The sequence below is a fragment of the Schistocerca nitens genome, chromosome 5 (assembly GCF_023898315.1).
Source record: "Schistocerca nitens isolate TAMUIC-IGC-003100 chromosome 5, iqSchNite1.1, whole genome shotgun sequence".
NCBI lineage: Eukaryota > Metazoa > Arthropoda > Insecta > Orthoptera > Acrididae > Schistocerca > Schistocerca nitens.
The window spans coordinates 339755549-339783160 of NC_064618.1; the positions used below are offsets into that span (position 1 = coordinate 339755549).

General features: G+C 45.0%; 1 protein-coding gene across 1 annotated transcript in view; it reads left to right on the top strand.

The window, feature by feature from the left end:
- LOC126260432 (transmembrane channel-like protein) overlaps positions 1–27612 on the top strand; it is a 303831-nt gene that overhangs the window by 118149 nt on the left and 158070 nt on the right. The window contains exons 4-5 of the mRNA XM_049957760.1: positions 2312–2566; positions 13495–13700. Coding sequence (XP_049813717.1) covers positions 2312–2566; positions 13495–13700 — 461 coding nt within the window. The remainder of the gene's footprint in view (positions 1–2311; positions 2567–13494; positions 13701–27612) is intronic.

A 27612-nucleotide genomic window follows, 5' to 3' on the forward strand; every position in this document is an offset into this window, starting at 1 on the left:
ATTATACAATTGTAGGACACATAGATCAGCAGGTATGTCTTCGTAAACAATGACATGCATGAAAAATTCCCACATCATGCATGAAGTTATAATACATACATTCCATATAGCTAAGACACTCCCCCAGTCGAGTCAAGGAAATCCTGATGACTGGCGGTACTTTTGACAGCTATCAACTGCGAAGAGCGAACGGCTGTAGGCGAAAACTATAGCCCGCCATAGAGCTTTGAAAAGTCTTCGACACAGAGACGTTTACAAAGTCGCAATGTAGACATGCGTAGCAACTGTGGCGGTACTTTTGACAGCTATCAACTGCGAAGAGCGAAAACTATAGCCCGCCATAGAGCTTTGAAAAGTCTTCGACACAGAGACGTTTACAAAGTCGCAATGTAGACATGCGTAGCAACTGCGCTCAGCGTCCAGAAAGTGCCCGACGTCATGTTTCTTAAACTGGGTACTGTAATTACACATTTGTACATCGCGCATATTTCTTTGTACGACAGTTCCATAATTTCAAAGGAGTTTTCACAAGTCCAGAGAAATGAAAGTTTTTCGATACTTCACTACAAACACAGTTCATTTTTTGTTTCCGTTCCTAACATAAGATTGACAAAATGAATACGCGAGAAATGTCCATTTGCCCGCTATGCGATTAAAAACCCACATAAACACGGTTTTGGTATACGAGGTACGACAATAAAATAATGAGACTGATGTGAAAAAAATGTTGCTTACCGTTTTAGTCAAGTTTAGCGTCGTCTCCTTCAAAGTAGTTCCATTCTGATTGCACACACTTTTTCCAGCGCTTCTGCCATTGATAGTAACATTTCTGGAACTCATATTCTGTAATATCCTCCAAGACCCTCGTCACAGCTTTTTTGGATAATGTGTTGTTTGAAAATGGTGTCCCTTGACCGCCGTTTTGACTCTTGGAAATAGAAAAAAGTCGCACATAGGGATATCTGGTGAATAAGGTGGCTGTGGTAGTACTGAAATTTGTTCTGAGGTTAAAAATTGCTGTACTGACAGAGCAGTGTGGGATGGCGCATTATCGTGATGCAGAATCCAGTTATCTTCAATTTTGGCATGGACACGAAGAACTATTTTACAAACTCGGTCTAAAACTTCTTTGTAGTAATATTGGTTAACTGTATGTCGAGGAGGCACCCACTCTTTATGAACAATTCCCTTGGAATCAAAGAAGTACACAAGCATGCATTTCTCTTTTGACTTTGACATGCGAGCTTCTTTTGGTCTGGGTGATCCCTTTGAGCACCATTGCGAACTTTGGCGTTTTGTCTCTGGATCGTACTGTAAAAAAACAACTTTCATCGCAAGTGATATCACGACTCAACAATTCTGGATTGATTTCCGTTTAATCTAACAGATCGACTGCCACATTTTTCCTTGTTTCTCGCTGTTGTGGTGTGAGATTTTTGGGAACCATTTTTGCACAAATCTTTCTCATACCAAGATCTTCAGTTATTATTACACGAACCGTTACTCGATTGATGTTCAGTTCTTCTGCAAACATTTTCACGGATAATCTTCGATCAGATCGTAAGAGTTCACGTACCATGGCCAAGTTGACATCCGTCAGTGAGATTGATGGTCGTCCACTGCAGTCTTCTGTGCGGCTGGTCCCAGCGGAGGTTCGAGTCCTCCCTCGGGCATGGGTGTGTGTGTGTGTGTTTGTCCTTAGGATAATTTAGGTTAAGTAGTGTGTAAGCTTAGGGACTGATGACCTTAGCAGTTAAGTCCCATAAGATGTCACACACACACACACACACACACACACACACACACACACACACACTGTGGTCTTCATCTTCAACATTCGTTCTGCCTTCTCTAAACATTTTATGCCAACGAAAAACTTGAGCCCTTCATATAACCTCCTCTCCAAAAGCCTTCTGAAGCTTCCCATAAGTTGTCGCGTTTTCACCCAATTTAATGCAAAAAGAAATGACATACCGTTGCGCAGTATTATGCGGTTCCATTTCCGTGACGAGAGATACAAACATGTGTTAACTTATTACAGCACAACTCACGACTGAGCAGTTGCATCGATGTGCCGCTTGGACTAGAAACAGCTTATAGACCAAAGTCAAAGATATTGTGCCTACGCAAGCCTGCAGGGTTACCACATCTTGCAGAGAAAATCAGTCTCATTGCTTTATTGTCGCACCTCGTACATATTGCCAACAGCACAACGTTGTGCAGTTCACAGGTCTAAAATAAAAGTAGCATGGCGTTGGTGCTATGTGTGAGCAGAATGGAGTATGGGACGTGTCTGGCTGTCTCTGTGCAGCGGTGGCAGCACACCCGGCGCGAGCTGGACAACCTGATGAACGCGCTGATCCCGTGGGAGCTGCGTATCAAGCAGATCGAGTCGCACTTCGGCTCCGTGGTGGCCTCCTACTTCACCTTCCTGCGCTGGCTCTTCTGGGTCAACCTCGTCATCACCGTGCTGCTGGTCGCCTTCGTCGCCATCCCAGAGGTGAGCGCAGCGCGGCGCGACATTCGTCATAGCTATCAGCGTGTGCATCTGTCGAAGTGTAATGTTGTAATGTGACTGGTCTGCTGCTCCTGAAAATGAATACCGTGTGATTATAAGTAAACTTTCCCTATTTAACACGTTACAACGCGAAAAGTAATTACTGGACGAGGACCAAATTTGGTAACATCAGTGTCAAGGACATGGGAAGGAGAAATAATGCAGAATCAATTCAACTGAAACACTTTTAATGTGCTGCAACGGTAGTACATCATACCATTACATACCGGTACCGTTACTGCTACAAAAGGGGCTCAATACGGCGCCCATCAGTGTCCAGAATAATCTGAAAGCGCAGGATTGCATTCTGTACAGCAGAACGAAGCATGCCCGTAGCTGTGCCCGCCACCTCGACATCTACATCTATATCCATACTCCGCAAGCCACCTGACGGTGTGTGGCGGAGGGTACTTTGAGTACCTCTATCGGTTCTCCCTTCTATTCCAGTCTCGTATTGTTCGTGGAAAGAAGGAGTGTCGATATGCCTCTGTGTGGGCTCTAATTTCTCTGATTTTATCCTCATGGTCTCTCCGCGGGACATACGTAGGGGGGACCAATATACTGCTTGACTCCTCGCTGAAGGTATGTTCTCGAAACTTCAACAAAAGCCCGTCCGAGCTACTGAGCGTCTCTCCTGCAGAGTCTTCCACTGGAGTTTATCTATCATCTCCGTAACGCTTTCGCGAGTACTAAATTATTCTGTAACGAAGCGCGCTGCTCTTCGTTGGATCTTCTCTATCTCTTCTATCAACCCTATCCGGTACGGATCCCACACTGCTGAGCAGTATTCAAGCAGTGGGCGAACAAGCGTACTGTAACCTACTTCCTTTGTTTTCGAATTGCATTTCCTTAGGATTCTTCCAATGAATCTCAGTCTGGCATCTGCTTAACCGACGATCAATTTTATATGATCATTCCATTTTAAATCACTCCTAATGCGAACTCCCAGATAATTTATGGAATTAACTGCTTCCAGTTGCTGACCTGCTATATTGTAGCTAAATGATATGGGATCTTTCTTTCTATGTATTCGCAGCACATTACACTTGTCTACATTGAGATTCAATTGCCATTCCCGGCACCATGCGTCAATTCGCTGCAGATCCTCCTGCATTTCAGTACAATTTTCCATTGCTAAAACCTCTCGGTTTACTACAGCATCATCCGAAAAAAAGCCTCAGTGAACTTCCGATGATATCCACAAGGTCATTTATGTATCTTGTGAATAGCAATGGTCCTACGACATTCCCCTGCGGCACACCTGAAATCACTCTTACTTCGGAAGACTTCTCTCCATTGAGAATGACATGCTGCGTTCTGTTATCTAGGAACTCTTCAATCCAATCACACAATTGGTCTGATTGTCCATATGCTCTTACTTTCTTCATTAAACCTCTCTTGATATGCTGCGATTCAGATCGCATATTTCTGAATGTTCCCCAGGTAAACCCTCCATTCAATAGGTGATCGTGCCGGCCAAGCATTTGGAAACGAGCTGCTGATAATTCGATCGTTTACAAATGTGTTCCGGTAGAGCAGGTGAACTTTATGAGCGATGTGCGGTGGGGTCCCATCTTGCATGAAAATTGTTTAGTTCAGTGCGTCTCTCGCCTGTAGGGCGGGTATGACCTGCTGACGAAGGATATCGCAGTAACACTGGCCAGTCACATTGCACGTCTTTGGTCCTTGAGCGCCAGCCTGTTTAAAACAGAATGGGCTAATGATGAACATAGCCGAGAAGCCACACCATACGGTGACACGTTCACCATAAAGAGGAACTTCATGCACAGTGACTGGAGGTGAAGATCCCCACACTTGGCAGTTCTGTGTGTTCACCTCACCCGTCAGAGGAGAATTAGCCTCGTCTGTCCATAGGACGGTCCAGGGCCGGCCCTCGTCAACTTCCTTACCAGAAAGTAGAGAGCGAAGTCAACCCGTCGTTGTGCGTCTTGTGGTGCAATACGTTGTACGATATGGATCTTGTACGGAAAGCATTTGAGAATGTTACGAAACATCTTCCATACAGTGGACCGCGGGATGTTCAGCTGCCATGACACAGCACGAGCACTGCCTGGCGATCAGGAATTGGGCGCAGTGTTGTCTGCCATAACAACAGCGATTTCATCAACCACCTGTGGTGCAACCGGTCGTCGGTCCATTCCAGGAGCGACGCCCAGTTCTCCAGTTGATCGGGACATCATCATGTTCCGAACAGCAGATGGAGAAAGAGGACCCTTCCTTAATCCTTTCAGCCAGCCAAATTCTCGAAGTGCAGCTGCAGCGTTACTGTTTTCATTATAGAGCTTCACCAATAATGCTCTGATCCTTTTGTCCAAGCTAATGTTTTTTGCTTGAAACAACTATATATCTCGAAAGCGACGCATCGTACGAAAAAAAATGTTCTAGGTGGAAAGTTAATATTAGTAAAGGCGACATTCGTCTGTGCTGCAACTGGCCACCTCCTAACGACCCTTTCTGTATGGGCGAGGTCAATTTTGTTTATTTCAAATGATAACAGCCTCCCCTTTCCACCCCAATTTTTATTGCATATTTCGATTCTACTCCAAGAAATGAAAATGAGTACGGTTTACTCAAATAATGGTTTTCCATTCGAGGTAAAAGGCGCTGTAATTGGCAAATAAAATGTGCCTGCTTTTTCAATTAAGGACCGACGCATTTTTTCTCCATTTCATTTACGATATAAATGTAAACCTTTGTGTTCTAACGGTTGATATTTACGTTCGAAATTTACTTTAGTGTTGCAAATTTGATTGTGCACCACAATATGATTAGCCGTTTCAGTGTGGTTAAAAACTTGATTTAGTGTGATCCAGCAACAACGATGTGGATGTAATAGTTTTCTGTTCCCTCCCTGATGCTTGATGTCGCTGAGTTCCCTTTCCTCCCACCATTGGGGCGCTTGATTTCGGTAAGTATCCGTGCCAGCTGCACCTATAACTATCACTTCATGGTCACTTCATCTAATTATAATGGTTGTGGTTTGCATTCCGCTGGTAGCCAAGTAGTGGCCAGCATGAGAGTAAGGGTGGTAGAATGGAAACACACACACCGAGACCAGCCACCCTCATGATATCAAGCATTCCGATGGTTTGGAGACTCACCAAAATGAGACCCGGAGGGAACAGAAAACTACTTTGCCATACAACTAGCTTATTTGCTAGAAATGTCAGTGCCTCTCCAAATTATTTGTACTGTACGATCACATTTGAAATACTCAAGTAACGTTCGAATATCAGTATCAACCATTAGAACGCAAAGGTTGACAGTTACATAAAAATGAAATGTAGAATCAAGTGCATCGGTCCTTACTTGCAAAAACAGGCACACTTGACATTGATTGTCGATTACAGCGCCAGCTACCACGAACGGTAGACTAGGTTTGAGTAAATAGTACGTAATTTTTGGCGTAGATACCAAATGTGCAATAAAAGTAGGAGGCGTGGGGGGGAGGGCGTATTCCCATTGGAAATACAAATTTGACCTCGCCCACGCAGGATAGTTGGTTAGCAGGTGGCCAGTTGTAGCACAGACGGAAGTTTTCACCTAGAACATTTTTTTTCGTACGATGCGTTGGGTTCGAGATATGTAGTTGTTTCAAGTTAAAACAAACACTCTATATATAGCCCAAACATGTTTTGACATGTTTGTGTTAACATCAATGGGCAAACATGGCAAACATGTTTGAACTAGTAATGATTGATACAAAAATTACGCCTACAACATATTTTGTCTTTGTATTACCTTGTTCAGTGGAACGTTTGTTTCTTTAGGACCCTCTTTAAATAGTTATATAGAGTGTTCAAATATTCATTACACAGGCTCACAGACGTGCTTACAGAGGTAACAACAAACATATTTGGTTGAGCAGCCAGGTGTCGGGATTGCATACTGGGTAGGGGACATCCAGTAAATTTTTGGGTGTGACTGAGAATGAAACAGTGTGAAATTTGTTTAATTCCTTTATTGGCCTGATCAATTTTACAATAAATCGAAATAACCATGACAAACTTCAGTGTAGAGCCGATATCGACGTAGCAGAGCGTCCACTGTTTAGTGTAAAATGTGTGATGTGTTCAGCATGCGTGTGGCCGCTTCAAGAATTCTTGTAACTACACACGTCAAAAAATGTCTCGCATCACCTCGGTTCCGAGAGTTCCGGAACCTGTACAGAAAATTGGAACTGAGATGAACATAAACATCATTCCCGCCCTTTTTATTGCTCATGAAAACCACACATTGCATGTTGTACCACCACTAAGCGAGACCTTCAAAGGTGGTGGTCAAGATTGCTGAACACACCGATACCTCTAGTACCCAGTAGCACGTCCTCTTGCATTGATGCATGCCTGTATTCGTCGTGGCATACTATCCACGAGTTCATCAAGGTACCGTTGGTCCAGATTGTCCCACTCGTCAACGGCGATTCGGCGTAGATCCCTTAGAGTGGAAGGTGGGTCACGTCGTCCATAAACAGCCCTTTTCAATCTATCCCAGGCATGTTCGATAGGGTTCATGTCTGGAGAACATGCTGGCCACTCTAGTCGAGCGATGTCGTTATCCTGAAGGAAGTCATTCACAAGATGTGCACGATGGGGGCGCGAATTGTCGTCCACGAAAACCAATGCCTCGCCAATAAGCTACCGATATGGTTGCACTATCGCTCGCATGATGGCAGTCACGTATCGTACAGCCGTTACGGCGCCTCCCATGACCACCAGCGGCGTACGTCGGCCCCACATAAGGCTACCCCAATACAGCAGGGAACCTCCACCTTGCTTCACTTGCTGGACAGTGTGTTAAGGCGTTTAGCCTGTCTGGGTTGCCTGCAAACACGTCTCCAGCGGTTGTCTGGTTGAAGGCATATCCGATACTCATCGGTGAAGAGAACGTGATGCTAATCCTGAGCGGTCCATTGGGCATGTTGTTGGGCCCATCTGTACAGCGCTGCGTGGTGTCGTGGTTGCAAAGATGGACCTCGCCATGGACGTCGGGAGTGAAGTTGCGCATCATGCAGCCTGTTTGCTTCCAGAGATCCTGTTTGGAATATATGTTTGTAACACCGCTGGTTTCCGAGTCTGTAAATGATGAAATTTCGTTTTGTTCATTTTGGCTTTGGTCAAGTGCTTTGTTGAAGTGCAACTGAAAGTTTCTTCCCTAAGTGCTGCAGATATTTGTGTGTGTAGATGCTCTAATGTGCAGTAAAACACTCATAGTTAAGCAGTTTACAGACCACACCATTGAGAGGAAGCTATGTATCAATTCTGTAGAGAAGAGTCTTCCTCATGGTTTGCCTCCTGATGAGTCAGATTTTCATGTTAACAGCGACGCTGTTTGTAGTAGCTCTGTTATTGTTGAGTGGGCATCTTATCTTTCTCAATAACAGAAGTGACGAAACGGAAACAATGTGATGGTACAGATTCCCTGCAAGTACCTGAAAAAAGTAATACCAGGGATATAACATCCATATTATTCTGTGCAAGTCCTGCAAGAAATCTAAATGACTTCGAAATTTGTGTAGAAGTCATATGCCGTTAATTTGAGTTTTTTTCTCTAATTTGCGGTTTTCTTTATCTATCTACAAGACCTGATCTTTACTGCAGTTTCACCTGACGTATAGGGAAACAAAACTTTTAAAGTATTCTAAAAATTAAAATTTAAGACATAATTATATTTTTAAGGTTAATATACGTAATGAGTGGAATTAAATAGGTATAGTGTCTCAGCCATAGTGTCGTACATTTCTAGTAAAAATTTGATCTCCTTCACTGTGTGTTATGGGATTAAATGTTGTCTGAATTTGAGACAGCATTGCAGAAAATCTAATGCATCAGTTTTTGTTATTGTTCTTTCATAAACATCAGTACATCTTATATTTTTCAAAATAAATGTAAAGTATTCTGAATTAACTGTGGTAAACTCTAGAACTGTATAAAATGGTTAGAATTAAAGTGCAGCTACTTACAGAGGTAGTGTGGGCTCTAGTTGTCGTATGACAGAGAAACTAAGTAGGTATTCTAATGCGTTAATGTCGAACCAATTTACGCCGGGAAAAAATAAGTTCCAGCTTCAGCCACCAGGTGCAAATCTGGCGCTGTGCATACAAGAAAGACTTATAGAAGTATTTCCATGCGTAACGGATTAGCAACGGGAGGTGCGCAGGAAAGGCCAAAAAGTAAGATAGGCATAATGTTGAATTTATGATTACGTATCGCTTACGCAATTTGTTCAGTATGAGTACCTAGGCATCAACGAGATGCTGCTTACGTGAAAGGACGTTATCAACAGTTGCTAGCAGCACTTCCGGTAGAATCTGAGCAAATGTATGCTGGCCTTCGGATCAGAAACAAGCCCACCGTGTCCCTGGTAAATGCGTTCTCAGATATCTCCAGAGTCAAAAGTCAGATGGATTCAGATCAGGTGATTGAGATCACACCTTCGTGGAAGGTTGCATTAACCAGATCTTTCAGTGGACGAACAAAATGTGGTATGTGGTTTCCATAAAGTCGCACTCTTCCAAAGAAGGAATCACATTATGTTCAAGAAGGTCTCGGTAACGTGCAAACGTCACGGCACACCCGAGAGCCCCACTCGGGGCATTCTCTTCAAAGACGGACTGACGGATAATAAACATGCTTTGATTCTACACCAAACAGTCACGTACGAAGAGTACAACAGCTCTTCGTTCAGAACGAGCGGTTTAAGAGCACTCCAAATTCGGCAGTTCTGTGCATTCACTGCACCCTGTAGTGTAAAACACGACTCTTTACTCGACAGAATGTTGTCCGTCCAGATGTCAACAACTTCGATCGATGCCAGAAACTGAAGAGCAAATTCAGAACGTCTCTGCGGTTCATGGGGTTTCATTTGCTACATCGTCTGGATCTTGTACAGGTACCAGTGTAAAACAGACCGCAAAACTTCCCGTACAGTTGGGACGCACAAATCTTGTGACACTGCAAGAGCACTAGCGCTACGCGGAGCACGTGATGCACTGTCAATTACAGCAACAGCAACCTCGTCAATAACTTCCACCGGGATTAGGAGGCCTACCTCTTCCCAAGGTGACACCATACTCACCTGTGTTGTCCAATTTGGACCATTTAATGTCACCGGGCTTCGCCTCAGACCTTTCAGTCGACGATTCTGAATGCTAGCCATACCGTTCACTCACGTTATGACTTGCCAAATGCCAGCGTGGACATCGTATCGTCATACAAACATTTACAGGTCATCTTCAGTTCCAGTGCAAAACACTTTCCGTCTACCATCAGATGATTCAGTTAAAAATATGGACATTGAATGTCACATGGTACTCTGCTTGGTGCATGTAGTTTTAACTGAATCTTCATCCAGGTAAGTTCGTAGTTTGCACTTGGTGGACAAAATTGGAACTAAGTTTTTCTCGGCATAAATCGGTTCCGCATAAACGCAGTAGCATATCTACCAACTTTCGATAGTTACAGCCCGCACTGGATCTCCGTAAGTAGCTGCACTTCAGTTATAAACGCCTGGTACAAAAGAAATTTTACTTGAAAAAAAAAGGTGATATTTTTTCACCTGAGATAGAGCCGGAAAAGTACCCAGTCTCCTGAAGGGCACGTCTACCTCAGTCCGTTAACAGAGACGCTATTGTCACTCATCATACCACCAACCGAATGCTACAGAAAGAAGTCTAGAGCGCATAGTGTCCTAGACTCAGAGAATTCTTCCTTCAACCCAGTCGATGAGGAGCATCTTTGCGGGACAGAACAGCCGGCTGCTAGTAGCATAACAGCAGCGACGAACACTGAAGAGCCAAAGAAACTGGTACACCCGCTTAATATAATGTAGGCCCCCGCGAGCAGCAGAAGTGCCGCAAAACGACGTGCCATGGATTCGACTAATGTCTGAAGTAGTGCTAGAGGGAACTAACACCAAGAATCCTGCAGGGCTGTACATAAATCTGTAAGAGTACGGGGAGGTGCCGATCTCTTCTGAACAGTACTTTGCCTAGCATCCCAGATATGCTCAATAGTGTTCATGTCTGGGAAGTTTGGTGGCCAGCGGAAGTGTTTAAACTCAGAAGACTGTTCCTGGAGCCACTCTGTAGCAATTCTGGACGTGTGGTGTTTCGCACTGTCCTGCTGGAATTGCCCAAGTCCATAGGAATGTACAATGGACGTGAATGGATGTCTACGTACATGTCACCTGTCAGAGTTATATCTATACGTATCACGGGTCGCAAATTGCTTCAACTGCACACGTCCCACACTATGACAGAGGCTCCTCCAGCTTGAACAATCCCCTGATGACATGTTGGGTCTATAGATTCATGAGGTTTTCTCCATACAGACACACGTCCATTCGCTCTCTACAGTTTTAAACGAGACTCGTCCGACCAGGCAACATGTTTCCAGTCATCAATAGCCCAATGTCGGTACTGACGGGAATAGGCGAGGCGTAAAAGTTTGTGTTGTGCAATCATCAAGGGTACACGAGTGGGCATTCGGCTCCGAAAGCCTACATCGATTATGTTCCGTTGAATGGTACGCATGCTGACACTTACTGATGGCCCAGCATTGAAATCTGCAGCAATTTTCGGAAGGGTTGCGCTTCTGTCACGGTGAACAATTCTCTTCAGTCGCCGTTGGATCTTTTTCCGGCCGCAGCGATGTGGGAGATTTGATGTTTTACCGGATTCCTGATATTCACGGTACATTCGTCATGTGGTCGTACGGAAAAATCCCCACTTCATCGCTCCTGCGCCGACTATAACACCACGTTCAAACTCACTTAAACCTTGTTAACCTGCCATTGTAATAGCACTAACTGATCTAACAACTGCACCTGAGATTTGTCTTATACAAGGTGGTCCATTGATCGTGACCGGGCCAAATATCTCACGAAATAAGCGTCAAACGAAAAAAAAACACAAAGAACGAAACTTGTCTAGCTTGAAGGAGGAAACCAGATGGCGCTATGGTTGGCCCGCTAGATGGCGCTGCCATAGGTCAAACGGATATCAATTTCGTTTTTTAAAATAGGAACCCCCACTTTTTATTACATATTCGTGTATTACGTAAAGAAATACGAATGTTTTAGTTGGACCACTTTTTTCGCTTTGTAATAGATGACGCTGTAATAGACACAAACGTATAAGTACGTGGTATCACGTAACATTCCGCCAATGCGGACGGTATTCGCTTCGTGATACATTACCCGTGTTGAAATGAACCGTTTAGCAATTGCGAAAAAGGTCGATATCGTGTTGATGTATGGGTGTTATGATCAAAATAGCCCAACGGACGTGTGCTATATATGTTGCTCGGTATCCTGGACGACATCATCCAAGTGTCCGGACCGTTCGCAGGATAGTTACGTTATTTAAAGGAACAGGAAGTGTTTAGCCACATGTGAAACGTCAACCGCGACATGCAACAAATGATGATGCCCAAGTAGGTGTTTTAGCTGCTGTCGCGGCTAATCCAGACATCAGTAGCAGACAAATTGCGCGAGAATCAGGAATCTCAAAAATGTAGGTGTTGAGAATGATACATCAACATCGATTGCACCCGTACCATATTTCTGTGCACAAAGAATTGCCTGGCGACGACTTTTAATGTCGTGTGCAGTTCTTCCACTGGACACAAGAGAAATTACGGGACGATGACAGATTTTTTTGCACGCGTTGTATTTAGCGACGAAGCGTCAATCACCAACAGCGGTATCGTAAACCGGCATAATATGCACTATTGGGCAACGGAAAATCCAAGATGGCTGCGACAAGTGGAATATCAGCGACCTTGGCGGGTTAATGTATGGTGCGGCATTATGGGAGGAAGGATAATTAGCCCACATTTTATCGATGGCAATCTAAATGGTGCAATGTATGCTGATTTCCTACGTAATGTTCTACCGATGTTACTACAAGATGTTTCACTGCATGACAGAATGGCGATGTACTTCGAACATGATGGATGTCCGGCACATAACTCGCGTGAGGTTGAAGCGGTATTGAATAGCATATTTCATGACAGGTGGATTGGTCGTCTAAGCACCATACCATGTCCCGCACGTTTACCGGATCTGACTTCCCCGGAGTTCTTTCTGTGGGGAAAGTTGAAGGATATTTGCTATCGTGATCCACCGACAACGCCTGACAAAATGCGTCAGCGCATTATCAATGCATGTGCGAACATTACGGAAGGCGAACTACTGCCTGTTGAGAGGAATGTCGTTACACGTATTCCCAAATGCATTGAGGATGACGGACATCATTTTGAGCATTTATTGCATTAATGTGGTATTTACAGGTAATCACGCTGTAACGGTATGCTTTCTCAGAAACGATAAGTTCAAAAAGGTATATGTATCACATTGGAACAACCGAAATAAAATGTTCAAACGTACCTACGTTCTGTATTTTAATTTAAGAACCCTACCTGTTATCAACTGTTCGCCTAAAATTGTGAGGCATATGTTTGTGACTATTACAGCGCCATCTATCACAAAGTGAAAAAAGTGGTCCAACTAAAACATTCATATTGCTTTACGTACTACACGAATATGTAACAAAAAATGTGGGTTCCTATTTTTTTTTTAATTGATATCCGTTTGACCTATGACAACGCCATCTAGCGATTCAAGCATAGTGCCATCTGGTTCCCCCCTTCAAGCTAGACGAGTTTCGTTCTTTGTAGTTTTTTCGTTTGACGCTTATTTCGTGAGATATTTGGCTCGGTCACTATCAATGGACGACCCTCTATAGGCGATGCTGGCCGCAGCGCCGTATTCTGCCTGTTTACATTTAACTGTATTCGAAGACGCATGTCTGTACCAGTTTCTTTGACGCTTCAGTGTACTATGTAAAGGTGAATGCTAGAGGCAGCTCCGGTTTGCGACAGATGCTGACGGCAGACACGCGGACGGCGGGCGAGCGCAAGGAGATGCTACCGCGCGAGCGGCGCACGGCCACCAACCTGGACACGCTGTGGGACTTCGACGGCGTGCTCAAGTACTCGCCCATCTTCTACGGCTACTACACGAACCGCGACGCCGCCGACACGGGTTACCGCCTGCCCTTCGCCTACTTCATGACCGGCATCGCCGTCTACGCCTACAGTTTCGTCGCGACACTGCGCAAGTACGTGACCAACTCTGACTGAGTCTCTTACCTGTCCCACCAACCTCACCGTAACTGCTATACAAGTAATTTACAATTACTCTCCCGCCAGCAAAAATGATTTAGGTTTGCAAAACCAGGACCCAAAGTTACGTCTGGATAAACAGACACCGTGTTGGTCAATTTGTGTTACTAATTTCAACCTTTTGGTTACAGGTCTTCTTCATTTCTAGTGTCTAATTATAGCAAAACACTTTTGGTCAGCCAACCGATGACTCAGTTAAAACTGTGGTCGTTGAATGCCATATGCAGGGTGATTATAATTTAAGTTCAACTTTCAAAACGCTGTAGAAATAGCACCACTGGTCAGAATGTCGCCAATTTGCAAATGATAATACCTGTCATGCGCACGACCCATTGAGGTTGGTATAATCACTCCGCGTACACGGCTTTTCCTCGTTTCGCGTCTGCGACGTTCCCATGACTGTTTCAGTGCAGGATGGCGCTCTGCTTGTAAAGCTGTACAACAAGAATGATGAATGCGTTGGTCCGATGACTGCCGTGGGCCTGGAGAAAATGATTAGGAAATTCGAAAAGACGAGTTCTTTTGGTGTGCAACCTGGTAGTGGGAGGAAACGAACTAATTCCACGTCAATGGAAGCAGTGGCCACAGCAACGCAGGAGGAGACGAGTGGTGGTGTGCAAACGTGTAGTGCACGGAGAATTTCCCGAACATTGGACATACCCGTAAGCAAGGTGCGTAAAATCCTACGAAACATCCTTTTTTCTGTGAAATGGTAATTAAATCAAGGCCCTAAGCTGTGGACAGGCGTTGATATACAGGGTGAGTCACCTAACGTTACCGCTGGATATATTTCGTAAACCACATCAAATACTGACGAACCGATTCCACAGACCGAACGTGAGGAGAGGGGCTAGTGTAATTGTTTAATACAAACCATACAAAAATGCACGGAAGTATGTTTTTTAACAGAAACCTACTTTTTTTTAATGGAACCACGTTAGTTTTGTTAGCACATCTGAACATATAAACAAATACGTAATCAGTGCCGTTTGTTGCATTGTAAAATGTTAATTACATCCGGAGATATCGTAAACTAAAGTTGACGCTTGAAACCTCCGACGTTCAGTTGCGTGTTGTAACAAACACGGGCCACGGTCGGCGAGCAGCATCTGCAGGGACATGTTTACGATGACGATCGTGTTTACGAGTGTGGCTGTAGTGCACTGTTTTGGTTTGGTCTAGCTGTCGCAGTGTCCGCATGTAGCGCTTGCTGCTATTGTTATTCTGCATTCGTCTCAACACGCAGACCAACTTTAGTACACCGTGTTACCAGACGTCTGTGATAGTGTAGTGTTGTAGGAACTGTGACAATGGTGTATTCGAACTCTGAAAAGGCGGAGATGATACTCATCTATGGCGAGTGTCGACGAAATGCAGCTGAAGCCTGCAGGGTGTATGCAGAACGGTACCCGGACAGAGAGCATCCAACGTGCCGCACATTGCAAAACATCTACCGCCAACTGTATGCAACAGGTATGGTCGTAGCACGCAAACGGGTCCGTAACAGGCCCGTCACAGGAGAAGCGGGTGCAGTTGGTGTGTTAGCTGCTGTTGCCATGAACCCACACATGAGTACACGGAACAATGCGAGAGCCGGTGGACTGAGTCAAAGTAGTGTCATGCGCATACTGCATCGTCACCGTTTTCACCCGTTTCATGTGTCGCTACATCAGCAATTACATGGTGATGACTTTAATCATCGAGTGCAATTCTGTCAATGGGCATTAACAGAGAATGCGTTGCATTTCTACCTGTTTACCGATGAAGCGGGTTTCACAAACCACGGGGCAGTGATTCTACGGAACATGCATTACTGGTCCGTGGACAATCCTCGCTGGCTCAGACAGGTAGAGCGACAGCGACCGTGGACTGTAAATGTATGGGCGGAATCATTGGCGACCACCTCACTGGTCCTCACTTCATTGCAGGGGCCCAAACAGCTGCAACATACATCGCGTTTCTACAGAATGATCTGCCAACGTTGCTCGAAAATGTCCCACTGGAAACGTGTCGACGTATGTGGTTTGAGCATGATGGTGCACCTGCACATTCCGCAATTAAATTCGAAAAGACGAGTTCTTTTGGTGTGCAACCTGGTAGTGGGAGGAAACGAACTAATTCGACGTCAATGGAAGCAGTGGCCACAGCAACGCAAGAGGAGACGAGTGGTGGTGTGCAAACGTGTAGTGCACGGAGAATTTCCCGAACATTGGTCATACCCGTAAGCAAGGTGCGTAAAATCCTACGAAACATCCTTTTTTCTGTGAAATGGTAATTAAATCAAGGCCCTAAGCTGTGGACAGGCGTTGATATACAGGGTGAGTCACCTAACGTTACCGCTGGATATATTTCGTAAACCACATCAAATACTGACGAACCGATTCCACAGACCGTGTACTCGAACTCTGAAAAGGCTGACCCTTGACAGGATGTTCGACGGGCGTTTCATAGGACGTGGAGGACGCATAAATTGGCCAGCCCGTTCTCCTGATCTCACACCTCTGGACTTCTTTCTGTGGGGTACGTTAAAGGAGAATGTGTACCGTGATGTGCCTACAACCCCAGAGGATATGAAACAACGTATTGTGGCAGCCTGCGGCGACATTACACCATATGTACTGCGGCATGTACGACATTCATTACGCCAGAGATTGCAATTGTGTGCAGCAAATGATGGCCACCACATTGAACATCTATTTGCCTGACATGTCGGAACACACTCTATTGCACTCTGTAATTGAAAACGGAAACCATGTGTGTACGTGTACCTCACCCCTCATGGTAATGTACATGTGCGTCAGTGAATAAGACCAATAAAAAGGTGTTAGCATGTGGACGTAATGTGCTGTTCCAGTCTCTTCTGTACCTAAGGTCCATCACCGTTCCCTTTGGATCCCTACGTAATTCGGTGCTCTCCGATACACACGATCGAACAGCGGAGGAGTGGTACTCAAGCGTCAACTTTAGGTTACAATATCTCCGGATGTAATTAACATTTTACAATGCAACAAACGGCACTGATTACGTATTTGTTTATATGTTCAGATGTGCTAACAAAACTAACGGGGTTCCATTTAAAAAAAACGTAGTTTTGTGTTAAAAAACATACTTCCGTGCATTTATTTATGGTTTGTATTAACCAATTACACTAGCCCCTCTCCTCACGTTCGGTCTGTGGAATCGATTCGTCAGTATTTGATGTGGTTTACGAAATATATCCAGCGGTAATGTTAGTTGACTCACCCTGTATATCAACGGGGACAGTTGAAAATGTGTGTCCCGACTGGGACTCGAACCCGGGATCTCCTGCTTACATGGCAGCCGCTCTATCCATCTGAGCCACCGAGTGCACAAAGGATAGTGCGACTGCAGGGATTTATCCCTCGCACGCTCCCCGTGACACCCACATTCCCAACTTAATGTCCACACACTATATTCGTTGTATCCCTGCCCACTACACTCATTACTCGCGGCAGACAATCTTACCGAGTCCCGTAAGAGTTCGGCAATTCGTGTGCATCCAGCTCAGAAGAAGTTCAATGGAAGATCAGCCTTAACTATGAGCAGGGCAGGGGCACTACGCATACAGTGTGTGGACATTAAGTTGGGAATGTCCCCTCTCACGGGGAGCGTGCAAGGGATAAATCACTGCAGTCGCACTATCCTCTGTGCCCTCGGTGGCTCAGATGGATACAGCGTCTGCCTTGTAGGAAGCAGATCCCGGGTTCGAGTTCCGGTAGGGGCACACATTTTCAAATGTCCTCGTTGATGTATATCAACAGCTGTCGAAAGCATAGGGTCTTGATTTGATTATCATTTCATTCTAAGAGAGCTGCATGGTCACCGATGGTATCTGTTCTTTCGGACATATCCGAAAGTCCGAAAGAACAGATACCATCTTCATGCCCTTCTTTGCTATCCATTCAAAATTACCTATGTGCACGAGTTGCTTCCTGGTGACCTGGCAACAAGAGAGACATTTGCTTTAGAATTTCTTGCTCGCGTGGAAATGGACAATGATTGGCCGTGAAAGTTTTTGTGGACAGACGAAGCCCACTTCCATCTGACGGGATGTGTCAATACGCAGAACTGTCAAATATGGGCAACGGAAAATCCACTCGCAAATCAACCAGTACCACTTCATCCTGAAAAGGTCACTGTGTGGTACGGGATTACGTCATCATTTATCACATGCCATATTTTTTCGAAGAGACAGTTGCTTCTGGCCCTGTTACCTGTACCGTCACTGGTAACCGCTATGAGTGCCTTTTCCGCAACCACGTCATTCTAGCTCTCCGACACCGTAGATGTATGGATTAGACCATTTTTATGCAAGATGGAGCACCTCCGCACATTGCAAATCCAGTTAAGAAGCTGCTGAAGAGCCATTTCGGAAATGCTAGAATTATCAGCCGCCGTTTCCCTAAAGACTGGCTGTCTCGATCACCTGATCTCAATCCGTGTGACTTCTGGCTGTGGGGCTGCCTGAAAGATGTTGTGTTCAGTGTTCAGATTGCAAACTTAGCTGCATTGAAGGCACGCATTGCTCAATACATTCTGAACGTAACCCCGGAAACACTTCGATCGGTTGTGGAACATGCTGTTTCTCGATTTCAACTTGTTTCAGAAAACGGTGGACAGCATACTGAAAATGTTTTGCGACAGTCACACGGAAATTAATAATGCGATTTGATTTGGAGTGACGCTTTTTATGCGGTTTTTGGCCTCAGGACGATTAAAAACCGATTTTTCCCATCCGATGTGATGCGACCGTGCTGTGGTGGATGGGCATACGTATCTAAAAGTATCACACCTGTACACCCATGCACTCTGAGTATTACAATTTGTTTAACGTCAAACGTACATCTTAGGCATTGTTGTATGGTTCATTTATCATTTGCAGTCGACCACTATTAAATTATGATGCTACATTTTGTAGCTATTCATTTTTCTTCTGCCATACGTTTTCTCCCTTCTCCGATAATATTCCGTTGCAATTTGACGTCATTCAGAGCATTGGTGCTATTTCTACAGCGGTCTGAAAGTTAAATTTTAATTATAATCGCCCTGTAGTACTCTGCTCGGCGCCTGTAGTTTTAAGTGAATCTTCGCCCAGGTAAGATCGTAGTTTGCTACGTGTTCCACGTGTGAAACTGAATGAAGATTACTGTTAATGAAGTAAAAGATCCACGCGGTGGACACCAAGTGAAAAAGCTACTCCTTATGTTTCAGATCTAGACTGCCATAAAAATGCGAAGGAACTGTTGATCAGAACTCAGGGAGAAGTTGTAGTCTTATCCACAATCGATTTATTGATCTTAAACATGACAAGACAACAAGAATATTAAAAAAATGTCATACAAAAAAATATTTATTTAACAAAAGCCTTATTAAATGGGATCTATGGTGAACAAAGTGATCTACTGGGGATCGACACACGACACTAACCAGGACACTACTCGCTCTATCTCACTTCATACACGTGATTCCAGGTTATGGCATGAAACTACGCCACCACCAAGCATCTATATTCTACCATACAAAAAAAAGAAAAAATGTGGTTGGAAAGAACAGGGTGCTGAGAAGTACACATTATAGCCCTAAGTCGCAGCAGCGAATACTGTGTTATCCTCCTGGTCAGGGTGGCACAGCACAATGCGTTCGGCGACTGTTGTTTAAATTCGCATTTTTTTCCCGGAAAATGCAAGTACTCGGTCTCACGTTCGGTTAATTCAGAACGCAGGTTTTTCCCTATGAGCCTCTGAAACCCCAATGGATTCCAGTGTGCAAGTGCACCCATTTGCTGGTCTGCCAAACCAATTTGACTCTGTGCCACGACTGTGTGTGTCGGAATACGTCAAATGTTTAGACGGCTGACTCAAGACAAATAAGTACACGCACGCATCACTCGTTGTGACCTTGATGATATAAGCAGTACCTCTGACAGTTCAGAAGGTGACTGGCACAGGCTCTAAGTCGCACACTAGGAAAGGACACAAGTCTCACCGGTTAGGTAGAGACCTGCAGTTCTTTACTAGCGAAGCGCCAGTACAAGAGACTTGTACCAGAGTGATCTTTCTTCCTTTCTCCCCATTTCCTCCTCAGCTCGGTTCCAAAAGCACGTTACTCTTCTTGACTTCCCCCACTTTCACATAAGCCAATCACGAGCTGGAGCCTGGCATTCTAAGCTCGGAGAATGGTCTTTGCACTGCAAACCGATTTGACCAATCAGAGACTTTAAAGTTAATTGGCAGAAAACGGAAAAAATTCAGCTTTGCGGCCTCTTTCCCACACGTTTGCCATGTCTTTTGCTAACACAATACAGGGTGGAAGCACAGCCCTCCATAAACAGCTTGTTATCTCTCCTGTTGCGTCGATTTCAAAGTTTGCAAAGAACGGCCATAAACATGCAAAACATGTTTTGAAACAGAGTCTGGACGTCTGGGCGCCAGTTTCCCTGTCCCAAGGACATCTGCAGAATCTTTACATTTCTTTTGGCGGCTTGCTTGCTAACAAGGCCTACAATGCACTGTCGGAGACTTTTCGGCGCTAGGACGTCTGCCCCCTGTCCGGCGCCAAGCTTAATGTGTTTCTGCACAATGCAGCCGTGGCACGCGGCCATCTGGGAATCTCTCCTCACCGTTCTCCAGAAAAAACGCGCTTTGTCGCCCCCAACACCGTGCTTTTACTGCAGTCGTTTAAGTTGGCACCCTGTTCCTTTGAACGCAGGTAAAGCCTACCGTATTTCTTGTCCTAGAGCACGCAAACAAGACCATAAACTGCTGCCCACCATTTCATCACAATGTATGAAGTCAAATCGCCATAGGTCGTATTCCCTACACCGAATCAGAAGTGAGAGTACCCTTCAATCTCTAACAACCTCCCCGTTCCTCTCAAATTTGTTCATGGGGAGTGTCGCACTTTAAAAGGTTAGTGTCACATGGAACAGAATAAATTGTGACACTTAGTAGAGACATTATCCAAGAAATGAACACGAATCAATCTTTCTACACCATAAATCCCAGCACCCTGTCTTAACCACATTCAACGAGGGGTCATCCATACCCTGTCTGCTGCATGCCCACAAAAATAAATGAAAAATAAAGTGTGATGGGTATACCATTGGGTCATATTCTTGAAGACCCAGATTTAAATAACACTTATTGAATGGTTACAGGGCCATGCAGACATTTATCTAGTCATTCATCCGGAATTTGTCAGAACTAACTTGAATATAATATTGTGGTATTGAGGATTCTCTGCCCCTTGGAAAAATTGCTACCCCTGCCCAATTAACGGCCGCGGTGGTCTAGCGGTTCTAGGCGCTAAGTCCGGAACCGCGCGACTGCTACGGTCGCAGGTTCGAATCCTGCCTCGGGCATGGATGTGTGTGATGTCCTTAGGTTAGTTAGGTTTAAGTAGTTCTAAGTTCTAGGGGACTGATGACCACAGATGTTTAGTCCCATAGTGCTCAGAGCCATTTTGAACCCTGCCCAATTATACACATGGCTACATTCATTCCTTGACAGAACATTGATTACACACACTCTCACATTCATCCAAAAAGAAACTATTACTAGGTTAAATTTTGCAAGTGATCTGTGCTTCTTATTTATCTAAAACGCAGTCCTAACTGCAATTTTAACCCCGTTTCTTCGGAATATATGTTCGATTTTATCTGATGTTTTGCCTATATCTTTCATAGTGGCATACTTATTCTTTTCGGATGTCGGTTGTACCTGCCGTTCTCGCTCATTTTTATCTTCTTTTTAATTTTGCTATGTATGGATTTAATTATATCTGGGTCATAATAATTTCAAGGGCGTCCTGTCTTAATATGTCAAGTTCTTTTTTCACTTCAGTTTGACATAATGCAACTTTTACTATTCTGTGTAACATTGAATAAAAATATGCATGTTTCTGACATAGTGGGAGATTGGAATGGGCATTGATTCCGAAGAAACGGGGCTAAAATTGCAGTTGGGACTTCTGATAACTTAAAAAGACTAGTGTGTCATAACTTGCCACGGAAAAGTAATAAATATAGTAAATCGGGGGCCTACAACATATCATGTCATGAATGCGAAAAAAGCTGTATCAGACAGACACGCAGGTCCTTTGATGTAAAAGTTTAAAGAACACACGTGCCCCAGTAATAAGACAGCGCTAGGCTTACATATGCAAGAGAAGGGTCACAATACTGGTAACCGACGAACAGCTTCAAATTCTACATGAAGTTACAAAAAGTAAACGATTAGACGTTTTAAAACAACTGGAGATTGATGTTACGAGACGCAGAGAACCTGACAAACTCTTCAATGAACAATTTTTTTTCCCATTTTTATGAAGCATACATAACCCACTTTCTGACACTTTTTAGTGGGTGTATTAAGACTAACTAACTCTGCTATTAGTACTACAGAAGTGGTTTATTAATGCATGCACACTATTTATTAAGCAACATTTTGCTATATGTGAATGATCGGCCTCTTAGCCTCTCTGGAATCCTCCCAGAGAGTTGCCTGTCCCTAGCCATGTGGAGGCGGGCCGCTACTACTAGAAGAAACCACTCCATTTATACTACTCTTTTATTCCCCACCACCACCATACTGAGCTAACTACAGCTACTAGCTACTACAAGTCAAAGACTTAAACAAACGTAATATTTACATATTTACAATTGCGCATTAGATCTGAAGCGCTTTTACCCTCTCCCAAGGTAGGCTCGCTGGGCCTCCCATGAGATTTTATTCACCAATTTTGCGAAATCGCCATTTGTCAATATTTCATTTATATTCCTTGTTTGCAGAAGCTGTCTCTCAATTGAGACAGCCTGTTCGTATATTGGACACTCAAACACTGTGTGTTCTGGCGATCCTTCGTGGGCACCACAGTCACACTCCGGTGTTGGCCTTTTCCTTATTTTATGCAGGTACGTAGGATAGGGACCATGACCTGTAAGGAAGTGAACTAGGCCCTGTGAGGGCTTCATTATCTTGTTCTTTAGTCTTTCCCTTACTGTGGGGAGAAACCCGTGGACTCTACGGCCTGTACTGGACCCATCCCATTCGTCCTGCCAAATGTCAAGCATTTTTTCTCGGATGGCTTTAACGCTTACCAGAGGACTGCCCATTATATTTTGCACCTTGTCGATATTCTGTTGGCGCAGCCAGTAGAATGCTGCGTGCTGCCTTATTATCAGGTCTAGTGGACAGAGACCCACGCTTACCAACAGTGCATCTGTGGGACTTGTGTTGAATGCTCCAATGCATCTCAACAATTCTCTGTATTCGCCTGACAGCAGCGGCAGGCCGCACCAGAGCTAACCTGTGGCCCCACACACTCGATGCGTGCCCTACTATTGGTGCCAATATACTGTTATCGTAGATATTTATTGCTTTTGACGGCAAATGAAATCTTCTTTGTCCAATTGATATTATCTTATTGAACAGAGCTAAGGACTTTGTCGTTATTTGCTCAATATGCGGAATGAAACTCCAATTCTCATCTAGATATATCCCTAGGTAACGGGCATATCTCTGTCGCCACACTGCCTGACCATTAATTTTGACTATTGGGTCCCTATTTAACCTTCTTTTAAGAGCATATATTGCGATTTTTGTGGTGCAATAGACATTTTAGCCTTCTCACACCAGTCTTAACAGACCAACAGCCAGTCGTGAACGACCTTCGATCACATTGCGAGTGTCACCTTCCACTAGAATTGCGAGATCATCCGCATAAGCAACGACACCCAGAACTGCAGTATCTCTCTGCAGGACGTTCAACAGTGATTCCATGTTGATATCCCAGAAAATGGGACCACACACCGATCCCTGGGGACAACCACGGGATACTCTTTCAGTTACGACGGCTCCAGGAGCCGTTATTTTAGCGGTTCTTCCATCACAGTAGGCCTCCAGACAGCCATATAGCAGCTGCAGGTACCCAATCTCTCTTAGGCGAGAGAAGAGTGCCGGCCACCACCAGCCGTCTAAACATTTGACGTATTCCATTATGCCAAGAAAATACTTTGATGTAGCTGAGTGAACAATCCGGCAAACCTCATTGATCGCATCCTGAGTGGAGCGACCCTTTCGGAAACCGAACTGCCTATCACTCATACCGTGTAGAGTTCTCTGACTCAAGAGTCGGTCAGCCAGCAACTTCTCAAATGCCTTGCCCATCAGATCCAGCAGACAGATAGGCCGATAGGATTTCGGCATCGTTGGATCCTTGTCAGGGCCTTTCCTGATAATCACAACTTCTGCAGTTTTCCACTTCAGTGGATAATAGCCCTTCTGTAAACAGGTTTAAGTGGTTCTAAGTTCTAGGGGACTTATGACCTCAGCAGTTGAGTCCCATAGTGCTCAGAGCGATTTGAACCATTTGAACCAAAAGTAAGTCCCATCAGAGTTTCTCGGGGGTCATGTTTAGAATGAGTAGCACACGCGTGACCAATTCAGCTACGTTCGTAACTGGAACTCAGAACACAACATCTTTCTGATATGCTGGGGCGACCAAGTGTACGAGTCCCTGTAAGATCTCCACAGGGATCCCATCAGGACCAGGTGCCTTCTTCCTTGCAAAGGTGTAGATGGCTGCTTCTACCTCTTCTGCAGAGAAAAGGTACACGTTTGTATCGTTAACGTATGGATTCGAGAGCGCCTGACGTATTTCCCGCTGCTCGTGCGAATCCTGGTCTTCGATGTCATCTGGTAGTAGTGTGTCCAACAGCAGTCTTGCTGTTTCTTCCCAATTCTTGGTCGTGCCACCATCCCCAGCACGTAGTGTAGACAACATCATGGGCGATCTAATTTTCTCTCGAACGATTTTGTAAGGAACTCCCCAAGGGTCTGTTCCCAGCTGATCGTTAACAAATCTTTCCCAGGACTGGCGCCTTATACTATCCAACTGACCCTTGTATCTCTGCTTCAGACGACGATAAATACGCAGGTGGTATTTTCGTTCGTCGTGGGCAAAGCTCCTTTGATAGTTGCTTCGCGCCCTTCTGACCGACCGTTTAAGCACAGTCAATTCAGGGGTCCATGGGGTGGACTCCCTGCAGATGTATCTCACTATTCTAGGTACAGCCAGTGTGGTAGCTGTTTGCACGGAGCTCACAAGCTCCTCCACAGCTTCATCAATGTTAGGACGTGGGCTGCCGCCCTCTCGCTTGCAAGTGTGACATCAATATTTGACGTTGCACCCGTCCTCCCTGAGTAGGTTGGGGGGTACCCAGGCAAGTTAAGCACATGCATGTGCATTCCCATTATCAAATCAACAAGCTCCGCACCCCTACCGTCCTGTACATCACTTTGCCAGAGTGGGGATTTAGCATTGGCATCCAGAGCTACAATTATAGCCTGCCCGGCTAAAACTCTTAGTATCCAATGCAACTGATCAAGATAAGTCTTGATGTCATGTCTGAATTGGCAGTAGACGTTGACAACGTACATACTGTAAGACAACAAATTGAGTTGTACAACTGTAATATGCTCGGTACAGAATTGACTTAATATCGTAGTTTTTATAGTTTCATAATTGCACTCTTGGGGTTCCCACCCGAGTAAACCACTTGTGCTGTTGCGGGAACGCCAGGGACTCGACCCGCACAGGAGTTCGGTTCTTGTATCAGTAGAACATCTATTCGTTCTTGTTCCGCTAGTTTCCTTAGCTCATGTGCAACCATCTGGCTGCGCATTGCGTTTACTTGTACCATTTTAAACATCGCCGTAATCTGTTCTTTGTATAAGTCTACCTAAGAACATTTTGTGGGTTGGACAATCTTTAGGTCCACCACACTTAAGACCTCTTTTTCTGCATGGTACACATACTTCTGCTTTGTCCTTATTAGGACAATCTTTCTTAGTATGTCCAGACAGGCCACAATGGGCGCACATGATATCGGGTTCCGTACAATACTTATTAGTGTGATTTATGTCCTGGCATTTAGTACAACGTGGTACTGCCAGGTTATCCTTAAGGTTAAGTGCTGAATTGCCGACGTACAACCGGCCACATGTAAGTTGGGTGAAACTTCCACAACATGATGTACAGTCAGCTTCTCTCGAGGGCGTACTTTAAAGCGTAGCTTGAACTCTTCATCAAATTCTTTTCTACTCATTAAAACAGACAACCAGGTTGTCTGCTGTCATAAATGTAGGTATATCATACAGACACATGAGTGGTCGACGCTTTCGTGGAGGTTCACACCTAACTTTCTCACTTAATTGTTGATTGCCTAAGATCTTTTGGCTGTCTTCTTATGGGGCCGTCTCGACTATCAGCACATTCTTTGAAGTACGGACACTGTTGATCCTGATTCTATCTTTCTTTGAATCAACGCACTTTTCGAAAGCTGACTTAGCAGTTTTGATGTCTTCGCCAGGTTTAGGTTTTATAAAAACCGTAGGTGTTACTTTTTGGATATTTTCTTGAATAGTTTCTTTAGCTGTCGGTGCCTTGGCCACTGGGGCTTTCGCAACCGCAGCATAACTCCGAGTAGGTTGACTTCTAATTCTTTGATTTTCTTTTCCTAGTTGTGATATCCTCCCTTCTAACTGGGAGTGAACAGTTGCCCAATTTGCAACAAAATCTCTAATCTGGTTAACAGCACCATTGCTTATCTTTCCATTTTTTACACTCGAGTCCAGCAATTTCAAAAACTTCGAGTGTCGCTCAGCAACTGTAAGATTCACCTGGCTTTCCACTTCGGAAACATCTAGCACATTACCCCTCTCTTGATTCTCAGCCATTGCAGTATTCATAGAGAGTGAAAAGATGGAGGCCCGTCTCTTGCCCCGGACCGGCCTCTCTGACAGCTCGCTCACCAGTCCCGCCCCTTGACCAAGAGCTATCAGTAACTGAGCTGCTAGGTTTAGCACGCCGTGGGTACAGCGCACTAGTCCTCTTCAACAGCCACATCACCACAGTTTTCACCCGCTCCCTTATCGGCGAATGCCACACGCATTCCGGGAGAGCGGATTCACTCTCCGTCCTTCGCCCCCTACTAGGCCAGGTTCCCACCAAAGGCCAAGGATCCGGTCACTAGCAATAATAATCTCGGAAACAGGAATAGTACGGTAGGCTAGGATTTCCCGAGTTTCAAAGGATTCCAAACCGGCTCTTCCTGCATTGTTACAAGCAACGAAAGCTACAGTTAACCATCCGTTACCCAAACTGGAGGAAGAAGAAACTTTCATTAAGGAAAAATTTAACCTCGCACCACAAAATAAAGTAGGTCCATTGATAAGAACAAATTGAGTAGTTTTACCTACTCCTACAGTTTTCACCCGCTCCCTTATCGGCGAATGCCACACGCATTCCGGGAGAGCGGATTCACTCTCCGTCCTTCGCCCCCTACTAGGCCAGGTTCCGACCAAAGGCCAAGTGCCGGGCCGGTCCCCCAGACGTTCGGAGGTCTGGACCCATCTAACCCGACCGGGGACACGTCACCACGCCCCGGCTTGGCAGAGCATACCTCGGAGCCCAAGACAAGGCGAGTGGCCTTCGCCGACTTGGGGCAGGATCCCACCACAGCAAATGCGGCCATCGGAACCGGCGTACAAGTTGTTCAGCACACCATCGCGCCCCTACCCTTCAGTCGCCCGAAGGCGTAACAGCTCCACCTCAAGAAGGCAGGCAAGGGCACTTGAGAAGGAGAGGCTGTTTGAGACGCATCCTTCCCCACACTGCCTTTTACCAACCAAGAGCCTGCACAGCTTGTAGGTCCACAGCATGAGACAGCCGGAGCAGAATGAATTTGCAACAGACGCATACTCCAACATTTACGACGATCTGTTCATCTGAGCGAATCGTTTTTACCACATACGTGCTTCAGCTGAG